Source organism: Meriones unguiculatus, chromosome 3 (genome assembly GCF_030254825.1).
Source record: "Meriones unguiculatus strain TT.TT164.6M chromosome 3, Bangor_MerUng_6.1, whole genome shotgun sequence".
Classification (NCBI taxonomy): Eukaryota; Metazoa; Chordata; class Mammalia; order Rodentia; family Muridae; genus Meriones; species Meriones unguiculatus.
In genome coordinates this window covers 29,883,439-29,904,941 of record NC_083351.1, presented here as the reverse complement: position 1 = coordinate 29,904,941, position 21,503 = coordinate 29,883,439, and the positions used below count along the sequence as shown (strand labels likewise).

Below are 21,503 nucleotides of genomic sequence, written 5' to 3'. Positions count from 1 at the left end.
TTTAAGACACAGATGAAGACTTTTCTTTCCTGCCTCCAGGGCTGAAGTCTATATTTCCTTCCTGAGCCTTTATAGTAGCTGCAGTTAACATTGTTCCTTCACTCAATTTTTTCATGTCTGATATTGATTAAGCCGTCGTTTCCCAGAGGGCAAGAAATTGACAATGGTTCTCTTGTGTGTTTATTACTCAAGCATAGTCCCGTACATAATACCAATTATGAAGTCTTTTTAAATGTGTTGCTGCACATTTTAAATACCTCTTTCATGCTGACATATTTTGAGAGTGTTAAGTTCGTATTACTACTGACAGTTATATTTCAGTTTTAAACACAGCTTTCTGTTAATGTGGGAAATGTGTGTAACAGCTGCCTTAAAATTTGGACAAGGTAAAGCTGTGTGCAGGGAGCGTCCTGGGGCAGCTGCAGCAATAGCATGTAGGGGCATAATAGCAATGCTTCTTTGGTGACTGCACGGTGATAATGGCTCCTGTTTTTATGATTTTTTTTTTAAGTTTTTTTACCTGACATTACTTTAGATCAGTCACATAGGTATGGCTGTAATTATCATCCTCATTTTACAGAAAAGATATAGAAAAACTATTGACCTGGACAGAAGAGACCTAGGCTCTGTTTTTTTTTTTTTTAATAATTATTTAATTTTTATTTTATGTGCATTAGTGTGAAGGTGTCAGAGCCCTTGGAATTGGTGTTACAGACAGTTGTGAGCTGCCCTGTGGGTGCTGGGAATTAAACCGGGTTCTTTGGAAGAGCAGACAGCACTCTTAACTACTGAGCCATCTCTCCAGCCCTGGGCTCTGGTTTTAATTCTGTTAATTACCTATATAAAAGCAACCTCTAACATCAGCGGGCCTTTAGTTTTTTTTATCTATAAATTGATGGTCAGAGGCTGTAAGCTCCAGGTCCTTTCCCTTACTCATTTGGTATAGTATCTTGAAATCAGCACATCCTTATTTCACCCGAATATAATATACTCACACCAGGCATGAGCATTGCTACAGTGTATGGTGGAATAATATGAGTTTGTTTCTTTGTTTGAAGACTCCTGAAGGTGCCCTTGAGGGAAATTTACCTTTGGTTTTCAGAAAAGGAGGAGGGACTATGAGAAGCAAGGTAAAACAGTGGCTCAGAGCATTAGGAAAATAAGATGATATAGTAGGGCTCTAGGTCTCTGAGTCTTTGTCTCCTCCCTGCCTTTCCCTTCCTCCTTTTTACCTTTTTTATTCCCATCTCTCCTCTTCTTTCTTCCTCATTAATTTCCCTCTCTCCTTCTATTTCCACTTTCTCCCTCTTTCTGGGACTCAAAGGTGCATAGTATGTTCCCAAGATGCTCCTACACTAGTATTATTAATATTTACATGGTGTTTTCTCTGTGCATGTGTGGGTTGCTGATTAAGGACTTGGGCTGCTGATAGGAGTTTTTATACCAAGATCCTGGCTGCCTTCTTTCTGTCTTTTTCTTTTCTTCTCTTTTATCTTTTCTTTTCTCTTATCTTTTCTTTTCTTTTCTCTTTTCTTTTCTTTTCTTTTCTTTGGAAGATTGACATTAGCAGTTGCTGTCTGTATTGTATTTTAAATCCTTCATGATTTAGAGAGAAAAACATAAAAAAAAGGAAATGTTGATCCCTTAAATATTTAGTTTGTCTGTTAATGTAACTCAATGTTTTCCTTCCAAATTTAAATCAGGCTTTTTCTTACTTTGGAACACTTAGGTTTGTGACTGTTGGATTATTTTGAGCAGAGTAGGGGCTGTGTCTCTGAAATTCATTAAGGAGTCTCTTTCCCTTCAGGATGACATCTGAACTGGAGAGCAGCTTAACATCTATGGACTGGTTACCACAGCTCACCATGAGAGCAGCCATTCAAAAATCTGATGCTGCACAAAATGCACATGGAACGGGAATTTCTAAGAAGAATACACTCCTTGACCCAAACACAACGCTGGATCAGGAAGAAGTCCAACAGCACAAAGATGGAAAACCTCCCTACAGCTATGCCAGTCTCATCACATTTGCAATTAACAGCTCACCCAAAAAGAAGATGACGTTAAGTGAGATTTACCAGTGGATTTGTGATAACTTCCCGTATTATAGAGAGGCTGGCAGTGGTTGGAAGGTATGTATTTTATTTAAATTATAGATTTTTATGAAATAAACATTGATAATACTGTTAATTGCTATTGAAAGTAAAGCTTGGAAAGCTATAAAATTAAAGGTTAGATTCTGACCTAACCATATTTAGGATGCCAGAAATGGGAAAACTTTTAAACTTTGTTGCTTGATTGATGGTGTGTGTAATGCCACTGTGCGCACATGGAGACTGAAGGACAACTTGTTAGAGTTAGATTTCTCTTTCTACTCTATGGTCACCAGAGATGACCTCAAATCTTGAGGTTTTTCAGCAAGTGTCATTACCACTGAACCTTTTGCTGGCCCTAGAAATGTGTAGTTAGGGATTGCCTTATTTTGGGAAGTAGCATGTTAGGGCTTTGTTCTGTCATGGGACTGATGTAACATAGAATGAGAGCACTAAGGATGTAGCAGTCAGTAGAAAGCGATACTTACTGTGCAGATGGGCTGACAGTGAAGCTATGGTAGAAATAGTAAAATAGGACTGCATTAATACATGGGTTTTTATAAACTTTTGTTTTGACTTGGAGATTTATAAGAGGTACAAAAACATTTTCTCCATATATTTGACCAGATTCCTCTGACGTTAATATCTGACAGAACCACATTATGATCAAATCCAAAAATGTTTATGGGTAGAATACTGTTGATCAGACTAGGCTTTTTTCAGATTTCATTGTTTTTCCTTCAGTGTCTTTTGTGTTTCAGGATCCCACATTGCAATTCAGTTGTCATTTTGTCTCCATTCCCCTCTAATTTGTAAATGTCCCATACTACTATCTTTTGTGACTTAGACGTTGTTGGAAAATCTTTGTCAGAAATGTGAATTTTTTTTTTCTTTTTGTTTTCTTTTTGGTTTGGTGGTGGTTTCTCATGTGAGAATTAATGCATTTGGGGCAGAATAACAAAGAAGTGGCCTCCCTGTTTTTACCACAGGCATCAAATGTCACCGCAGCCATAGTTTCTTGGTCAGTGTGATGTCTCTGGGCAATTCCACTGTAAGGTGGGGAGATATTTTGAGAGCATGTGAACACACTTTTTGTTTTTTAAACTTTGTCCATGAATTTTAGCATTCATTGTTGTTTTGTGTTTGTGCACATCACCTTCAGTCTCAGTAGTAGGGAAGCAGAGTCAGGCATGCTTTTTTGAGTGTGAGGCCGGTCGGAGAGACTCAAACAAACAAACAAACAAAACAAACAAACAAACAAAATCTGATGTTTTCTGGCCTTGGAGAGATGGCTTAGTTGTTAAGAGATGGCTCTTGCATAGGGCTGGAGTTTATATTTCAGCAGCCACCTGTAACTCTAGCTCCAAGAAACCCAGCACTCACTTCTGGTTTCCATGGATACCTGTACTCAGGTGCACATACATATATACAGGTGGACACATAATTCACATTTAAAGAGAAAGGTTTTTCTTATTTGTTCAGTCATGTATTCATGATAGTAAGTGCTTGTTTTCTTGGTTTTTTGTTTTTGGGTTTTTTGTTTGTTTGTTTGTGCTAGCATTATCACCCTTTTTATTTTTTGCTTGAGCTAAACTATCTTAGTCCTTCGTTTTTCAAGACACAGTCTCACAATGTAGTCAAGGATGGTTTTGAACTTGAGATCCTCTGTCTCTGCCTCCCTCATACTGTGATTAAAGGGGTGTGTCATCATGCTCAGCAAAAACTTTATATGGCATTTTCACTTTTTGTTACTGGTGATTGAGCCTAGAGTCTGCAACATTCTAACTAGCAAATGCTTTACTACGAGCTACATCCCCAACCCTCATCATCCCCCAAATCATTGCAACTTTGACCATTGGTAATGCTTATCGGATGCGTTTATTCTTGTTTCCAGAATAACCCACCCACCCCTTCTCAAAACCCCTCAATTTTTGTTTTATTTTTTGTTGTTGTTTTTTGAGACAAGGTTTCTCTGTGTAGCCATGGCTGTCACGGAACTCTCTGTAGACTAGGCTGGCCTTGAACTCAGAGAATCTACATGCCTTTGCCTCTTAAGTGTTGGGATTAAAGGCATGTGACACCACTGCTCATGTTATACCTTCCTCTTGCCAGCTCTTGAATCAGCCACATATTTAAAGAGCCTTTTGATATACCATCACATTAGTTGCCTAGTGACTATATGATATAACAAGTAATCTAGCTTGCTTTCTTTTACTTCTGCACATGTTTATTAATGTTTTACATAGGAGTTACTCAGTTGTGCGCTATCTGGGCTATGTGCATGCTTTTGTGTGTTAGTGTGTATGTGTGCATGTTTGTGTGTGCAAAAAAAAAGTTTATAGAGTTTTAGGTTTATATTAGATGATAGTTATTCCAGATTCTAGTAAACGGTCCCACTTTACTACCTTTAAATTTACTACCTTTAGTACCTAAAAATTCTCATACATTTTTAGAGATCTTTGCTTGCATACCCTGCACCTGCGAGGTGCCATGTGCTGTGGAAGATAACCAGATGTCTTGAGGAGAAGGATTGTGCCGCTCTGCAGCTTCTCTTGTCTCTTCCGTACCACAGCATGGTGTTTCTGTTTAGTAGCTTTAGTTAATGCAGCTTGAATTAAAGTGTGATTCCTGCTCTCAGCTTTCCTTTCTACCTTCCTGTCATCTTGCTATCTGTGAACACAATTTCTTGCTTTGTTTTTCTTTTACCTTATTGCTTAGGCAATAAGGTAATCTTATTTGAATTCATGTGAATCTTTTTTGTGTTTATACATGCTTTATTGATAAGTTCAATCTTACAGAACTTATTTTTGTTTAAATAGCCTGTCTTCTTCCTTTTTTCCTGTACATAATTACTCAAATGATAGTCGCATTTTTCGATTTTCTATGTGCCAGACATTATTCTAAATGCTTTTATACCATTGTCTTTTTAAGTCACACAGCAGCTTTATTAAGTAAATACTCTTTTGTCCAGTTGTAAAAGTAAGAAAACAAATTTCCAGAAATTTTTAGATAGAGAATAGTAGCATCGAGACTCAGTACCAGACATGGTAATTTGGGAATTTCAGCACTTGTTCTTAACCAGCAGCAGTATATAGCCTGTAATTTTACCAAAACTGTATGAATGGTTGAACTTAATTTACAGATATAAAATTTCTCTTAACTGACTTACTAGTATGAAAATTGATTTTTAACAGTATACTTTGAGTGAATCTAACAACATTTCAGTGGGAGAAGTACATTTTTAAAGACTTAAAAATTATTTTTATTTTGTGTATTAGTGTTTTGTCTGTGTGTATGTATGTACACCACATGCCTTCCTGTTGCTCGTGGAGGGCAGAAGAGAGTAGAGATCCCCTGGAACTAAAGTTATAGATGGTTATGTGTCACTATGTTGGTCTTGGAAACTGAAGCTGGGTTTACTGGAGGGAGCAGCCAATGCTCTTAACTTCTGAGCCATTTCTTCAGCCTAGAAGTATATTTTAAAGTTGGACCTACAAAATCTGGGGATAGAGCTCAGTGGTAGGTGATTGCCTAGGAAGCATAAAGCCCTAGGTTTGATCTCCCATGTCTGTACACTCCTACCCACCCACCCCTTCTCAAAAAAAAAAACCCTCAATTTTTGTTTTATTTTTTGTTGTTTTTTGAGACAAGATTTCTCTGTGTAGCCATGGCTGTCACGGAACTCTCTGTAGACTAGGCTGGCCTTGAACTCAGAGAATCTACATGCCTTTGCCTCTTAAGTGTTGGGATTAAAGGCATGTGACACCACTGCTCAGCCAAATTTTTTTTTTTAAACCTCAGAATCAAACATCATTGTAAAAAAGTGGTAGGACTTTATACAAACTATATTTTCTGTTTTTATTGCCAAGCATTCTAGGTGCTTGTTGCCAGGGTTTGGATTAGGGAAATAGAAATCTGTTTGACAGCAGGAAAAATATGGTGTATATAGAAAGAAAAAAATGACTAAATTAAGTAAGAAAGCCTGTCAGAGCCTTGATTATTTATCAGTGGATGTAAAGCTGAATTCCTGAAGGTACCAGACAGGTAAAACACAAAGGTATGGAACCAGTGGCTGCATCTCTAGTGTGCTCTGGCTCTGTGTTTCATATTAGGTCACATAGTGGGCATTTCATATTTTTCCTCCCTAAGAGAAGTAAGAAGTCTGGGGTTTTGTGTAGAATTTCCCAATTTCTAGATACTTCTCATTCCAGGATTCTTTATCTGTTGTATAATAAATGTGTCTGTTTTGATTTTGTGTGGCCCGTGGTCTACCAATCTTTTCAGTTTAACTTCAAGGGCTTACTTTCTCCTCTTCACTGCATGTGGGTTTAGAAACACTAAGAAAGTTAGTACAGGGTCCCTAAGATTGTTTATTCTTTTTATTAAATGACGATACATGTAACACACAATTAGGAAGCTATATAAAAAGCACTTCAGAGAATTGTGGAATCCTGCGTTACTGTTGACACAGTTGGTCACAGCTACAATTTCTAAATCATAATTATATCCATTTTTGTCTTTGGCTTAATAAAAAGTGTTAACTCTAAAGGGTGTAGTTACTGAGAACTAATGGGGAGTATAAGATTCTAAAGTAATTGGTACAAAGAATAAAGTGTTACTAGAGTAAAAGGAAGGGGAATTTTTAGAAAGCTATTAAGGGAAACTAAATAGCAATTAATTTTGAGGATTTAGAGGGCTATTTTAATGTATTTTTAAACACATGATTATAGGAGCTCCTAGCAGAGAGTTGGAATGAACCCGATTACAGAGATCTTAATGTATAAGACCGCCCATCTGAGAAACTTAATGCTTTACTTTTTAGAAACAGTGTATAAATTTTGATTATGCTCCTTATCAACCTGCTTGTCTTCCGTGGGTGGAGCGGGGAGTGGAAAAGTGTGTTTTGGTTTTTGTTTTTTCTGTAAAACTATAAAAGATTCCCAGAAAGATAATCTGGTACCATCTGCTTCAGGCAGACTTAAGTATCTCCAGGGACTACTGTTTCATATTCATTAAAATTTATTCTTTCACTGAGTTTTAAAACACTGGATGCCTAAAATTTACTGTGCTCAACTTTTAATTTTCTTTTTTGCAGACCTAGATATATTTTGAATATTTATATGGAGACCAAAAGCTGGGTGTGGTAGAATATGCCTTTGATCCTAGCACTGGGGAGGTTAGAGGAAGGTCTCTTTAGTTCAAGGCCAGTGTGGTTTACGTAGTGGATTCCAGGACAGCTAGAGCTACACAGTAAGACTGTCACAAATGAAAGAGCAGGAGACCAAAGAAAACTACTTTTTTCTTCTTTGTAGAGGCCTTTGTTTTTATTCTCCTTAGATTTGTTCAGCAGTTCTGTGTCTTGCTGCTTCTGTCCTTTTGAGGTATGGATGAGGTAGATTGAGGCAATTGGAAGGGCATTTACAGCTTGTGAAGTCTGTATTGATTGAATAGAGGGTAGAAAAAAGATTTTTATTTCATAAATTGGGTCACTCAGGGTAGGAAACCTTGCCATGTCAGATAGAACCTTAATATTTAGTTAAGCTCCCTTTCATGTAAAGGCATTGAAGGAGATTGCATTATTAAAGATAACTCTGAATATTTCATAATTGACTTATTTTATAACCTGAAATAGAGGGAAAGGAATTAAAATTTTTGTGCTGATCACTTTTCTGAGGAAGATTAACTTTATAAGTCATTAGGATATAGGATAACAAAAAAGTGAAAAAAGGAAACCTTAGAACTAGTGTAAGCAGTAGTAACCATGCCTAATCACTTTGAAGAAACTAGTCTGTGTATGTGTGCATAGATGTGTGGCTCTGCTTGCTTGGATGGGTACCTGTGGGGCTAAATATCTTCCCTAGTCACTTCTTCAGAGTCTTTTATTGATGCTGGAGCCTCAAGCCCCCGGGAGCCTCTCTCTGCTCCCTGGCCCCCAGGACTGGTCTTACAAGCGTGCACTTCTGCACCTGGCTGTTGTATTTGCATGCTGGGGGCCCAGACTTAGGTCCTTGTGCTTGTACAGCAGACACTGTCCATTGAGCATCCTTCCCAGCCTTTGAGCTTTTGACTAGAGCAATCTGACAGTGTCATACTTTCTCGGGATACAACCTAAAGTCAGAGATATCAGAGGAATCGCGATGATCTCAGTAAATTTGTGTTGGATGGTTTTATTTGAGTAGGGGCATTCTGTACTTCCACTAACTCCCAACAAAGAAGGTTGGATGGAAGAACTTTAGAACAATTTTGAAAATTCTATGTACCTGATAAACATTCTCTCTCTGTGTCCTGCTTCCCACAGAAAAGGAAAGTCACAATGGAACCAAAAAAAAAAAAAGATACAGATAGATAAATCTAATGTTGATTGGATTAGAGGTGCCAGTTTAAGATAAAAAGCAGTAAAATGCTTTTAGAATTTAGGTTCCTGGATGGAAACTCTCAAGAGTTTTTGAATTAATTATTTTGAGTGGAACCTAGAAATCAATATGAATACATAATGATGTTTTTTAAAAAAATATTTAAAAAATATTTATGTATATGGGTGTTTTGCCTGCATGTTTGTGTTGTTCACACATATGCCTGGTGCCTGTGGAGGCCAGAAGAAAGTTTTAGATTGGCTGGGACTAGAGTTACAGACAGCTCTGGGTGCTTGGAATTGAACCTGGGTTCTCTGCTAAAATGACAGTACTCTTAGCCACTGAGCAATCTCTCCAACCCCATATCTTGAGCTTTTTGATAAACTGTTTTGGGGGTGGGGTTTTCAATGCCAAGCAGTATGTCTTTAATATTTACCCTGAGCCATTTTTCTCTAGGCCAGCTTGGATCATTCTAATCGCTACTCTCCTAACTTTTCTTGGGGTTATTGGAGATAAACACCACCCAGGTTGGGAAGCCTGAAGCAGCAAAGACTGAAGCAGTGACATGTGTGGTGTATGTATGTATGGGTGTTTTTATTACGCTTTTGATATGTGTTTGAACAGATTTTTGATGACTACAGAAAAAGCATTGTAGTCTAGGTTCTAGGTTGATGGCAGAGTCTCAATCCTTATGAGGCCTGTTTACATTTTGTTTAAGAATGCAATGTGAAATAGGAAACCTATTAAACATAGTTGCAACATGATGAGAAATCCAGGAAGATAAAGAAGTTAGGAGATCTGACCTAAAAAGGAAAAGTCAGCCAGGGCTTCTGGGAAGAGGAGAGATGACTTAGTGGTGAAGAAGACATGGTAATTTTTTAGAGGACATGAGTTCAGATTCCAGTACCCATGTTGGGCAACTCCTAAGCTCCTGCAACACTATCTTCTGGCTTCCATGGGTTCCTGTATACATGTGGCATACAGCTACAAACACATAACATGTAAATACAAATAATGCTTAAAAAATAACTGATAATTTAAATTAAGAGCAGATAAATGTTGGGTATATTCATGTGGCTGGAAAGAAGTAAGGCTGGGGGCAGTAATTTTGTACATTCAGCAACTTAAAAAAAGCCTCAAAAGTGAGAAAGGCCATCTCCGTGGAAGAATGTAGACAGTAAGGTAGTTCAGAGCATGCCTTTGAATGTTTAAGAATATTGGGTTTTTATAAAATCGATAAATAAATGGCTGGGATCAGACTTGTAGTGCTCAGACATAACTGCCTGCACTGTGGGGAGGCAGAGAGGGTGTGGGCACCAGGTCGGAGGGAGGCTGTACTAGTGTTAGGGAGCTCCTGGACTGACGAGGTAATAGGAAAGATGGTGAAGCAGGTGAGTGACTGTCAGCTAAGCAACCTAAGACTTGATAGAGTTGTTTTGGATGGTGAAGGAGAGAGGTGTTAGGGGTAACGAAGTTTCTTGAGATTGGATGGGAGCAACAGTGTAAATATTTTTGTCTTTTAATTGAAGGGAAACTGGGAGACCACATTGGGCAAAAAGATCGAATTTAGTTAGTTTTAGCCAGGATGAATTTGAGTGGCTTCTCCGAAAGCCCAATTAACATTTGAAATAAATTATGCACTTGAGAGAAAGGTCTGTAGGGAGATCTAGATCAAGTATCATAGATAGTCACTGACACCATAGCTGTGCATAAGATTGACTAGGCAACAAGTACACAAATGAAGAAAGGATGGAGAAGAAACTTGAACATTTCTAACATGTAAGCTCTTTTAAGGGAGGAAGACCAGGTAGAAGTTTGTTCTTTCCTGAAGAAGGGGAATCTCTTCACTTAATAGTTATTCTTTTTTTCCTTAACCTTATTTTAAGTTTGTTTATTGCTGTTCTTGTTTATACAGGGTCTTATTTTGTAGCCAAGGCTGGCCTCAAAATCATGTTTTCCTGCCTGTGTCAGTACAGTAAGGCCTGTATCCTATGGCTGAGCTTTGGCCATCTTGGTTATTAGAGTTTTTACATTTTGAAAAATACTCAAGATGGGTAGATGAAGTCTACAGTTTGTTTGATTGTATATTTGGATTCAGCATTTGATTTCATGTTACCTACATTTTAAATTTTGCATCTCTTTTACTCCTTTTTAGAAATAATTTTAAGGTTTTACTATATTCATCTGTCAGAATCCATCCATGCTGCTTTAACAAACACACAACAAACAAACCCCACAGTTGACAAGGTGGGTTACACACAACAAACATTTATTTCACAAAAGTGTTGGAGGTGGGAAGTGCAGGATCAGGGTTTTGACAGACGTGATAGGAAGCTTCTTTCTAGTCTTGGTTGAGGCCTACATCCTGGGCTCATGGAGGCTGTCTTGTGAAGTCTTAGGTGGTAGAGCAGGAGTAGATGAGCTCCCTGAGAATTTTTTTTTTGGGTACTAAGTCCTTTCCATAAGTTTTCTTCATGATCTAGCCATCTCTCAGTGGTCTTACCTCCAGGTATTACTACATTGGAATTAGATTTCAACACAGGAATTTTAAGAGGGCTGAAACATGGATTGTCTTTAACTGCATGCCATATTCCATGTAGTACTTCAGAAACTGAATTTTTCTAGCTTTTTATACATTTTGTTTTAATATAATTAAAATTTCATGTATTGTGTGTTTGTGTGCACCATGGTCAGAAGTTAACTTTGTGAAGTTATCTTCTCTTTTCACTCTGTATGGGCTCCAGAGGTCAGGTGTAGACAGAAGTAGGTCAGGGCAGGGTTGTTGATGAGCTATCTCACTTGGCCCTCTTTTTTTTTTTTTTAATAAAAAAATTAATATTTGTAAGAGAGAGATGGAGATAGAGAGTGCAGGCATGGATGTGGAGGCTAGAGGGTACATCTCCTCTATCCTGTGTTCTGGGGTGAACTCATGCCATCCTTCTTGTGCTGTACAGTACAGTGTCCAGCTGTGTATTACAGGTGCCTTTTTCTGCTGAGCCATCTTACTGCCCTATATTACTTATATCTGTATATTGAGTCTTTTAATCAACTACTAGGTTTTCTTTAGATATTTAAAAGATATTACAAGAAATTTAAAAGTTTTTTTAAACATACTTCCATTTTATTTTTAACCATTTCTGGTACTTTTAATTTTTGTAGATCTTAATTTCCATTTAGTTTTATACTTCTCCCTAAAGGTGTTTCTTTTAACATTGTCAGCCAGCTGGAGATATAAGAAGTACATTCTTTCACCTTAACCTTCCTTTTGTTCTTTTTGATTTACTTATTTTACTTGATGTGTGTGGGTGGTGTCTTTCCTGCATGTATGTCTGTGCACCGTGTGTGTACTGTGCCCATCGAGGCCAGAAGAGGGCATCTAATTCTCTGGAACTGAAGTTACAGAGGGCTGTGAAGCCACCATATGGATGCTGGGAATTGGACCCATCCAGGTTCCCTGGTGAGCAACGAGTGCTCTTAGCTGTGGAGCTATCGCTCCAGCTCCTGCCTTGTTTGTTTGTTTGTTTGTTTGTTTGTTTGTTTGTTTTTTTAAACCAGGACCTCACTGTATATTCCTCTGACTTGTAATCAATCCTCCTAACTTGGCCTCCTAACTGAGGTACACATCATTACATCAGACTTTGCCTTAGTTGTTGTTTTTAGTGTTAGGAGTTTAACCCAGGCAGGCACTCTTCCACTGAGCTACATCCTCAGCCTTTTTCGTTCATTTTTAATAAAGATTATCTTTGTAAATGTAATTGGCTTTTCCCCCCCCTTTTAGTCATTTAAAACATCACTCAGTTGTTTCTGCCCCACATAGTTTTGAAAAAATGCATTGAAATTCTTATCTTTAGATCTCTACGCACAGTCTTTTTTTCTCTTGAAGTTGCCTTCAAGATGTCTTCTTTTTGTTTTTCAGCATTTTAAGTATCGTCCCCCCCTTATTTTTTGAGATATTGTATAATGTAGGTGGGCCTTGCACTCCTGATCCTGCGTCTGCTTCACAAGTACTGAGATTATAGGTCTATTCTACCAAACCAAATAGGAGTGTAGGGGAGTGTGTGTGTGTGTGTGTGTGTGTGTGTGTGTGTGTGTATACGCTCACGTGCCTTAGGAATCTAATCTAGGGTCTCATGCATGGCAAACAAGCACTCTGACCACTGAGCTATATGCCTTCAGACTTTTAGTATTTTTGTTGTTGTTGTTGCTTGATTTTTTTAAAATTTTGCTTGATGTTCTTTGAAATTCTTGTGTTGTGCGGGTTGATATCCTGTGGTGTTCTGTAAGATTTTCCACTTGTTTGAATTTTCCTTCTGCTTATTTTTTCTCTGTCCAGGAGTCTTCTAAGGATCATAATTGTTTGTTTCAAATCTGTGCGTATATGCTGGTTCTGTCTGGAAAATATTTGCTGATCTGTCCTGAAGTTGCCCAAGCTTTTTTTCCAGTGTCCAATTTATTTATAGGCTCAGCTGAGGAATTCTTTTATCTTATGGGGGGGTCATTGCTGGGGATAGAACTCAAACATGTCTAGTGTGTGCTAGAAGGCTTCTTTACAGAGCTATATACCCCCTAGCATTTCTGTTTTTATCATTTATGTTTGTTTTTTTATGGTTTCTAAATCTATTAAAGTTCTTCATCTCTCAATGCAAATTGTTTACTTCATTTTCTGCTGGGTCTGAATATATTAATCATGCTTAGAATTTGTTTCTGACAGTTGTAAAATTTCATTTCTCTCTCAGTTGGGTTGTGTCTCTGACAGTGATGTTTTCTTTTTCATATACACTTTGACCAAGTACCAGAACAAAAGAGATCAAATAAAGTGTTTTTATTTGTAAATAGATAACATTTTTTTATTCAGTCTCCCTCAGGGAAACTTGGTCAGTCTTAATCGTTGAACGGAATGTGGATGGTGATACTGACTTTGTCTTACGCATGCTACAGGCTTCTCATTCTTCCAGCATTGTGCACCTGTTGCCTTGCACTTCAGCAAGGGGCTTGTATGCTGTAGAACCCCTCCTCCCCCCTAGTTTTCTTGTCTCTTTGGAGTTTAGGTATTTAGACCTTTAACAAGCAGGAGTCTCATTGGATACTTTTCTCCCCCTCAGTCATCAAACTGCTGTTATTCAGTGTCCTTCTGGTTCAAGTCAGAGTAGCTTTAAAGCTGTGGTTGCTTTTGGATGGGAATCCCTGCACCTTTCTGAAATGTAGCTGACCCATCATCTGTATGGTACCAGCATCAGTTCTTAGAGTGTAGGGCAGCATCTTTATACCTCTCCCAGAAAAGAAGGGTTTTGCTTCTACTTTTCCCTGCAGTGTACCATACAGGAACTTATGTCCTGAAAAAGGGTTTCCTGTCCCTCTGTAGAAGTGCTTTTTTCCATAACTTTTCCAAGTTATGAAGCCTTGGCAAAGGGCTATGGAGGCGGGATTTTGCTGCCATTATCCCAGACTTAAGTATTTATGCTTTGTTAAAAATCTATGGAAAGTTGGTGGGCTTAGAGGTGTCTGCTCTTCACTCTTCTACGGCTGACACTCACTTCCTTATTTTCTGTTATCATGGGAGACTACTCTTCTGGGTACTTTATCCTACTCTAGTCTTGCTTTCTTTCTTTCTTGCCTTCTTGCTTGCTTGCTTCCCTCCACCCACCCACCCCCTTTTTATTTTTTTATTTTTTTCCTTTTTCGCTTTTTGAGATAGGGTTTCTCTGTATAGCCTTGGCTGTCCTGCACTTGGCTTTGTTGACCAGGCTGGCTTCGAACTCACAGAGATCTGCCAGCCTCTACACCACGCCCCCTGGCTACAGCAATCCTTCTAGTGAGTACATGGTAATCTAATGGAGAAGAGACTGAGCATGAGAACAACTTTTTATGTCTGGGGTTCTTCTTAATGTAAACTGACTCACTAGCCCAGTAACTTAGTCTTTTAAAATTTTAGTAAGTTTCAGCTGAGCGTGGTGGCACACATCTCAGCAGGTGAATCTATGAGTTTGAGGCCAGCCTGGTTTGCAGAGAGAGTTCCAGTATAGCCAGAGCTATACAGAAAAACTTTTTCTCAGAAAAAACTTTTAAAAATTAAGTTTCTTAGAACCTGCTTGACGGTGGTCAGCTTGTCAGTGTTCTGCTAAAGGTGAGACAGCTTTCATATTCAGTTTCCCTGGAACAGCCTTGTTCTTAGCAATGTGGTTTTCTTTCATTTTGAGAATTTTATACATGTATACAATGAAATACATGAACCCCCCCCCAGGATTGCAATCTCATTAGTTGCCTTGTAATCTTAGATCTGATACAGTTCCAAAATAATTGATTAAAAAAACAATAAATGGTGTTCAGTCATTGTTTGAGATGAAGCATTCTTTGTAGTTGCTTACATTCCAAGTAGAGGTAGAATTAACATTTTTAGATTTTTTAATTTACAGTTGGGTAGTGAGATGGTTTTCAAAATATAGTCTGTATATATCTCTTGATAAAAATGCATACAATATATTTTTGAGAGAATATTTTGAGATGTTATATTCTGTATACATAAACTTTGGAGAGGAAAGTTCTACTGTATACATTCTTTGTAGACTAAAGAAATTTTTAAAAAATTTTGAGAATTTTATATACTGTATTTTGATTGCATTCATCCCCATCTTCTACCTCCCTACCCATCGAAGTCTTACCTTCTCCTCTTCATTAAAGTCCATTGAGTTCAGTTTGCATTTTCTGACTGCTCTTGGACATTGAGTCTGCCTTAGCTTGTAGTCTCTATACCAGGTGTCATGCCATTGAAGAACACTGACTTTACCTTCTCACAGCAGTGAAATGTCAGTAGCTCTTCAGCGAAGCGTAGGACTTCGTGCCGACCTCTTTTTGCCTGGATTTTTGTCTGTTTTGGGCTTATATAGGTCTTGTGCATGCTGTCACAATCTCTGTGAGCTCATAGGTGCTGCATCTAAAGTCATTTGCCAGCTCTGGCTCTTAGAATTTTTTGCCCCTCATCGGTCCTTGAGTCTTGAGGGAAGGACTATGAGATTGATATCTCATTTAGGGCTAAGCACTCTGAATAGACTTCAGAAATTTATATTAAAATATAGTAGACATTCTGCCAAAAAATGTGACCCCTCCACCCCCAAAGATAGCATTTTAAGAAGTGGCTAAATGTAGTTGGAGTCTCTCTCTACTAAACATGTGGCCACTTGAGGGTAAATGGATAAATAGAAGTTATTTGGGTATGTATTTTGGAGCATTTAATTGGGTAAAAGGAAGCTTTGGGATATTTTCTGTTAACAGTCATTCTCCAGTCCTATTTATTCATTAATACAGTCCTATTTATTCATTAATAGATTGTTTGTTTCACAAATACTCTGAGTCTCCAAAGGCATTTTCCTGTCACCTAAGTGACACATAGTTCTTTTCTGCTGTATTGAAGAAGTTGTCTTTTCTTGGGCTTCTGTACTTAGCATAGTTTTATCCTACTGCTTTTAATTCTTTGACAGATTATTGTATCCTGATGCTATCCATCCCAAACTCTCTCCTCCTCCCAGACCCCCCCCCACCTTCATGTCCTTTTCCTTCTCTTGTTTTAATAACCTTGTATCTTCTTACAGGTTTTTTTTTTTTCCTTTATAGATAGAACCTTGTTGTTTCTGCATGCCTTTGTAATAAAGCAGTGGAATTTGTTTCTGTTTTAGAAAATTTGATTTTTTTTCCATTTTGTCAGTTTGTATTACAGAGCAAGGGATTTCATTATGACATTTTTCTCCATTAATGTACTCTTATCATGTTCACCACCTCTGTTACTCCTTCTCATTCCTATTATCTTCCCAAAAAATGACTGTGAAGGGCTTTGTGGGTCTGTGAGATGGCTAAGTGGTTAAATATACTTAACTACTGAGCTTGTTTACCTGACTTTCATCTCCAGGACCTTTATGAAGGAAAGAGAGAGATGACTCCCACAAGTTATCCTCTGACCTCCATACATGCATACTCTTGTGTGCATATAGAAATTAAATAAATACTAGATGTGATTCACTCAGAAATGGTCTGTGTACTTTCCCCAATAAGAAAAATTAAAAAATTAATCATTCAGTTAAAAAATAACTTTTAAAGGTTAAAAAAAGGGTCTCAGTTCATATAAAGTGGCATGTATATATCTTTTTTAGAAGACATTATTTCAAGATACAGCTATTTGTGAAAGTCCTAATAGTGTTGTTGAAATGATAGCTGTATTTGCCTAATTTATTTAAAGTTCTGAAATTTCTATCCACCATAGGATAGTTTGTCTTCTGATTCCAAGCACAGTGGCATTTTTACACTTTTTTTGTTGCAGTGCTGAGAGTGAATCTGACTTGTGCGTGCAAAGCAAGTGCTCTCCTTCCTGTTCAGCTATATATCCCTGGTCTTAACACTTTAAAGAAAGTCACTGTAAGCCATTTGGACCTTGTAAGAAAGTAAAAAGAAGGAAAAAAATTATCACCGTAAAACCTATATAAAATAACTTCTGACATTTGCCCTTCTGATGTATTTTCAAGAATTAACCACAGTTAAGGGATTGAAATTATGGCCCAGAGGTTATGAGCACTTGGTGTTCTTTTAGAGGACTTGGGTTCAGTTCACAGAACCTACATGGTGGTTCAGAATCTGCTATAACTCCAGTTTCAGGGGATCTAATGCCCTCTCTGGCTTCTATATGCACCAGGTATGCATACATGTGGTGTACAGACATACATGCAGATAAAAACACTTCCACGTCTAAAATAAATCTTACATACACAGTTAAAGCATAATATATGTGCAGTTTTGTGTTTGATACTTAGTGTTTAACATTGCATCCTAGGCATCTTTTTACATCATTAAGGTTCTAAATGCTAAATATATATATGTCATTGAATCTGCTGAGACTTGACTAGTCCAATAACTTATTTTTGTTTGCAATATGCTATGCCTAATTTGAAAACCAGAGAGGTTTAACTTTGAAGCTCATTTTATTTTTATATTAAAGTATGTATGTGAGTCCATATAGGTATGTGCACGTAGGGTGGATGCTCGTAAAAGACCAGAACAGGAGTAGGTTCCCTGATGCTGCAATTACAGTTAGTTGTGAGCTGCCAGATGTCGGTGCCAAATTCTGGTCTTCTGCAAGTGCAGCAAGCACTCTTACCACTGAGCCATCTTTTCAGCCCCTGAAGCTTATTTTAAAAGTTGGCTCTATTTGTAACTTATTCCAGTTCATAAAACTATGTAGGTTTCTTATTTTGTTTTTAAAGATGAAGTAGGGTTTTAATAGTCCATTGACCCAAAAATGGTTTTCTTTTTTAATTTCAGAATTCCATACGACATAATCTGTCACTGAACAAATGTTTCCTTAAAGTGCCTCGATCCAAGGATGATCCCGGAAAGGTAGGACATTTTCTTAAATTGAAGTGATATGTCTCTTAGCACATGAATCAAGACCTTATCTAGTTCATTGATCAGGAGTTTTGGTGAAATAGCAAAGTACTCCTGCCCAGCCTGGCTGAGGGGATATGTGATAGGGACCAAGTCTTTTGAAAACCCCATTTATTGATTGATTGATTGAATGATTGCTTTTTGGGAGCAGGGCCTCAATATGTATCCCTGGCTATCCTGGAATTCACAGATATCCACCTGCCTCTGTCTCTTGACTGCTGTGATTAAATGCTTTGCTACCACCCTCAGCTTGAGAGGGCCTTTAAAGTGATAAAGAAGCCAGCTAGAGAGTTGTGTGCAGTGGTGCACATCAGTAATCCCAGCACTTGGGGAAGGCAGATCTGAGTTCGAGGCCAGCTGGCTCTATAAAGCCAGTCAGGATAATCAAGGCTACAAGACAGACCCTGTCTTGAGCAACAAAACAAAACAACAACAACAAAAAAACACAAACAAAAGAGAAGCCAGCTAGAACTTGTCATTGATAGCTTGCCTTGCTTTATTTACCTAGCTTTTGCTTGGTTTTCTTAGTGTTGCGTGTGGAATCTAATCTGATGATGAGCTATTTATCAGGGCTGTTACTCTCTGGGGTTGAACTGTACACTTGGTGAGGAAAAAGTGCTTTAATGAAATAAAAGTTTATTTGTACTCCACCCTCTTAGTTTATTATCTTCTGATGGCATTACAGTTTTAGGGTTTTATCTGGAGACTCCCCTTGTTATGTTTCAGTAGCTGTGCAACAGTAGTGTAGCTATAAGTTATGTAGAGTCAGTTCTCTTCTAAAGCTTGGATTGCTGGGTGGGATTATGCTTGGTTGTCAACAGAAGTTGCTAGATTTGGATGGTGAGACACCTGGGCTTGTTGGCAAGATAACATTCTTATGAAAGTGGTTAGATGTTCTTTGTTAGAAAATACCCTTTTCAGTTTTACTCTGTCATTTCATTTGTAGCTCATTCATGTCTTACTCTGAAGATCATCTTTAAGTTTCTAAGCATGTCTTTCACATGGTCCTGTATGGTTCTTTTCCTCTCATACTTTTGGCCGTCCATGCTTAGCCCTCGGGATTGAGCTCCAGTTGTATTTCATTGAAGCTTGTTTTCTCTTCTGTAGCAACTGTCTAATTACATCAGCTACCTGGTCTCTGATTTAGGGCTTGCTGTCTCTGTTCACAGGATCTTTCACAAAGCAGCCAGCAGTCTTGCAGAAATGCTGATTCCATACCCCAGGCATCACTCTTCATTAGTTATCTACAGAGTCTAAATTTTTGAGGGTGACGATCATGTGTATCTTGCTCACTGGTGAACCCCAGTTGCTTGCACAGAGGTCAGTGTCATTAGGAGGTACCCTGGTTGATAATCATTTTACATCTTCTTCAAGGTCCCTAAGGCGTTGAGGGTAAAGGTGGAGAGCTAAACATTTATTTCTTGACTCCCGCACTCATAAGTAGCTGTGTTTCAGAGCACTGTCAAGGACTTGCTTTCCCAGAGGCTTTCATTAAGACTGAATGGATTATTAATGATGGTCTTACTTTCTACTTTTCTTTTGTGTTTTTAACTAATACTGTGAATAGGAATGGGTAATGAAAAAAAATGTTCTTTGAAATAGTCTTATTTTAAAAAGAACTAGTTATTTTTTTAATGTCCTTCCCTTTTTTAGTTTTTATTTTTATTTTATTTTTTTTTTTAAAGATAGGATCATACTGTATAGCCGTGGCTAGTCTAGAATTTGCTATGTAGATCAGTCTGGCCTCAAATTTATAAAGATCTGCCTGCATCTGCCTCCCTTTCTGAGTGCTGGGTTTTAAAATTGTGTATGACCACACCCAGCAATTTTCATGCATATGACTCAGGTTGAAAATTATCTTTAAAAGACAAATAATTTTAAAATCTATGAAGGCACTAGTTGGATTTTATAAACATGTGATTCTGATTTAACTTGTTAAAAATGTTTGTGTTTTGAGATAGGGTCACACTATGAAGCCCTGCTGGCCTGATGTTTGTTATGGAGACCAGGCTGGCCTTGAACTTATAGCAGGCCTCTGCCTCCCTAGTGCTGGGAATGTAAGCATGTGCCATCATGCCTAGTTCAACTTTTTAAGGGAATAAATAATCACTAAAATTAATACCTGTTTTCTAACTATTTAATTTAACTAAATTGTAACCATTTGGAAGGCCATTAAATACTTGGCTGTCAGTTTTATTTTCTTTTGCACAGAAGATAAAACCCTTTCCTTTTTTAATTAAAATGTATTTTGGAGTAAGGTTGCTGTTAAAAACATAGGGTTCATTTTGCAATTACTTTTTGGACCGTTTAACTCAATATGTAGTTAAAGTACAAAGGGACTGGAAAAATGGCTTCATTGTTAAACACATGTACCACGCTTGCTGGTGGCCTGAGTTCAGTTTTCAGTACCTGCATTAGGCAGTTCCTACCAACCCATAACTCCAACTTCAGGAGCTCCAACACCCTCTTCTGGCCTCTGTACATTCATGTGCACAAACCTATGCACAGAGATACACATGCACAAATTTAAAAAGAGAATCTTTGAGAATGGATTGAACACTGAGAAGTAGGAGCTTTCAGCTTTTACCGTTTGTCTCTGGTTTTAATGTTTTATATTCAAACCTTCTGTTATTCTCATTAATTTTATTTAATCTTACAAACTAGGTTTATAATAATACAATTGCTTTCACTTGGGATCCCAAAGCTAGGTTTGAGTAATAGCCATTTTCTTAATGATTATGGTTAGAAGTTGATGTTGCAAACTTGATCTTGAAACTAGTACGTTTCTGTGAATAAGTCACTTTTATTTACTACTTTAAGTGTTTATTTACTTAATTTATTGTATGTATTTGGGTGTTTTATCTGCATATACATCTGTTTACTATGTGTGCCTGGTACCCCAGAGACCAGAAGAGGTTCTTGGATCTCTTGTGATTGTAGTTAAAGATGGTTGTGAGCTTCCATGTTGGTGCTGGAAATTGAACCTGGGCCCTCTTTAAGACATCTTATTTTCAAAATTTGTAGAGAAACTATAAAGATTTGAGATCATAAAAAAGAACATTAAGAGTTTAACAGTTTAGCAAGAATCAGGTATTTGTCCCAAAGAAGGAAGACAAAAGTGTACTTTAACACCTGTCTTAGGGCTGGAGAGATGGCTCAGAGTTTAAGAGCAACCACATGGTGGCTCACAACCATCTATAATGACACCTTGTGCCCTCTTCTGGCATGCAGGTGTACATGCAGACAGAATATGCATACATAATCAGTCAATTTTTAAAAACAGCTGTCTCAACATAGTGCATGTATTTTATGAGGAAGTTGACTGTTTATCTGTGTCTTTGTGTAAAGCTTGAGAAAATAAGACAAAGGGATAACTGAAAGTTTGGTTGGATAAAAATAAACACATTGTATTTTTTAGAGTAAGGAAAAAAACCCCATGGGAGTTTGTAAAAGATACTTTAAAGTTTGCTGGTTTTGACCTATATGAGTAGACTTAATGGTTTTAAATCATTGGAGCTAAGAGCCCCAGTTGCTATCTGGCATAGGAAATAATCAAGTGTACTTGAAGGGGCAGTCTGAACAAACTTTAGGTGAATCAGTGATTAAAGGAATTAATAACAAGGTTCAAAAG

At 37.7% G+C, this 21,503-nt stretch overlaps 1 protein-coding gene across 5 annotated transcripts in view; it reads left to right on the top strand.

Annotated features, from left to right (window-relative positions):
* Positions 1 to 21,503, top strand: part of Foxj3 (forkhead box J3) — a 93,304-nt gene that overhangs the window by 35,727 nt on the left and 36,074 nt on the right. For 3 of the 5 annotated variants that reach the window (XM_021635020.2, XM_021635018.2, XM_060379689.1), the window contains exons 3-4: positions 1,808 to 2,132; positions 17,750 to 17,824. In XM_021635020.2, the coding sequence (XP_021490695.1) occupies positions 1,808 to 2,132; positions 17,750 to 17,824 (400 nt within the window). The remainder of the gene's footprint in view (positions 1 to 1,807; positions 2,133 to 17,749; positions 17,825 to 21,503) is intronic. The other 2 variants (XM_060379690.1, XM_021635019.2) reach the window with 1 other exon arrangement.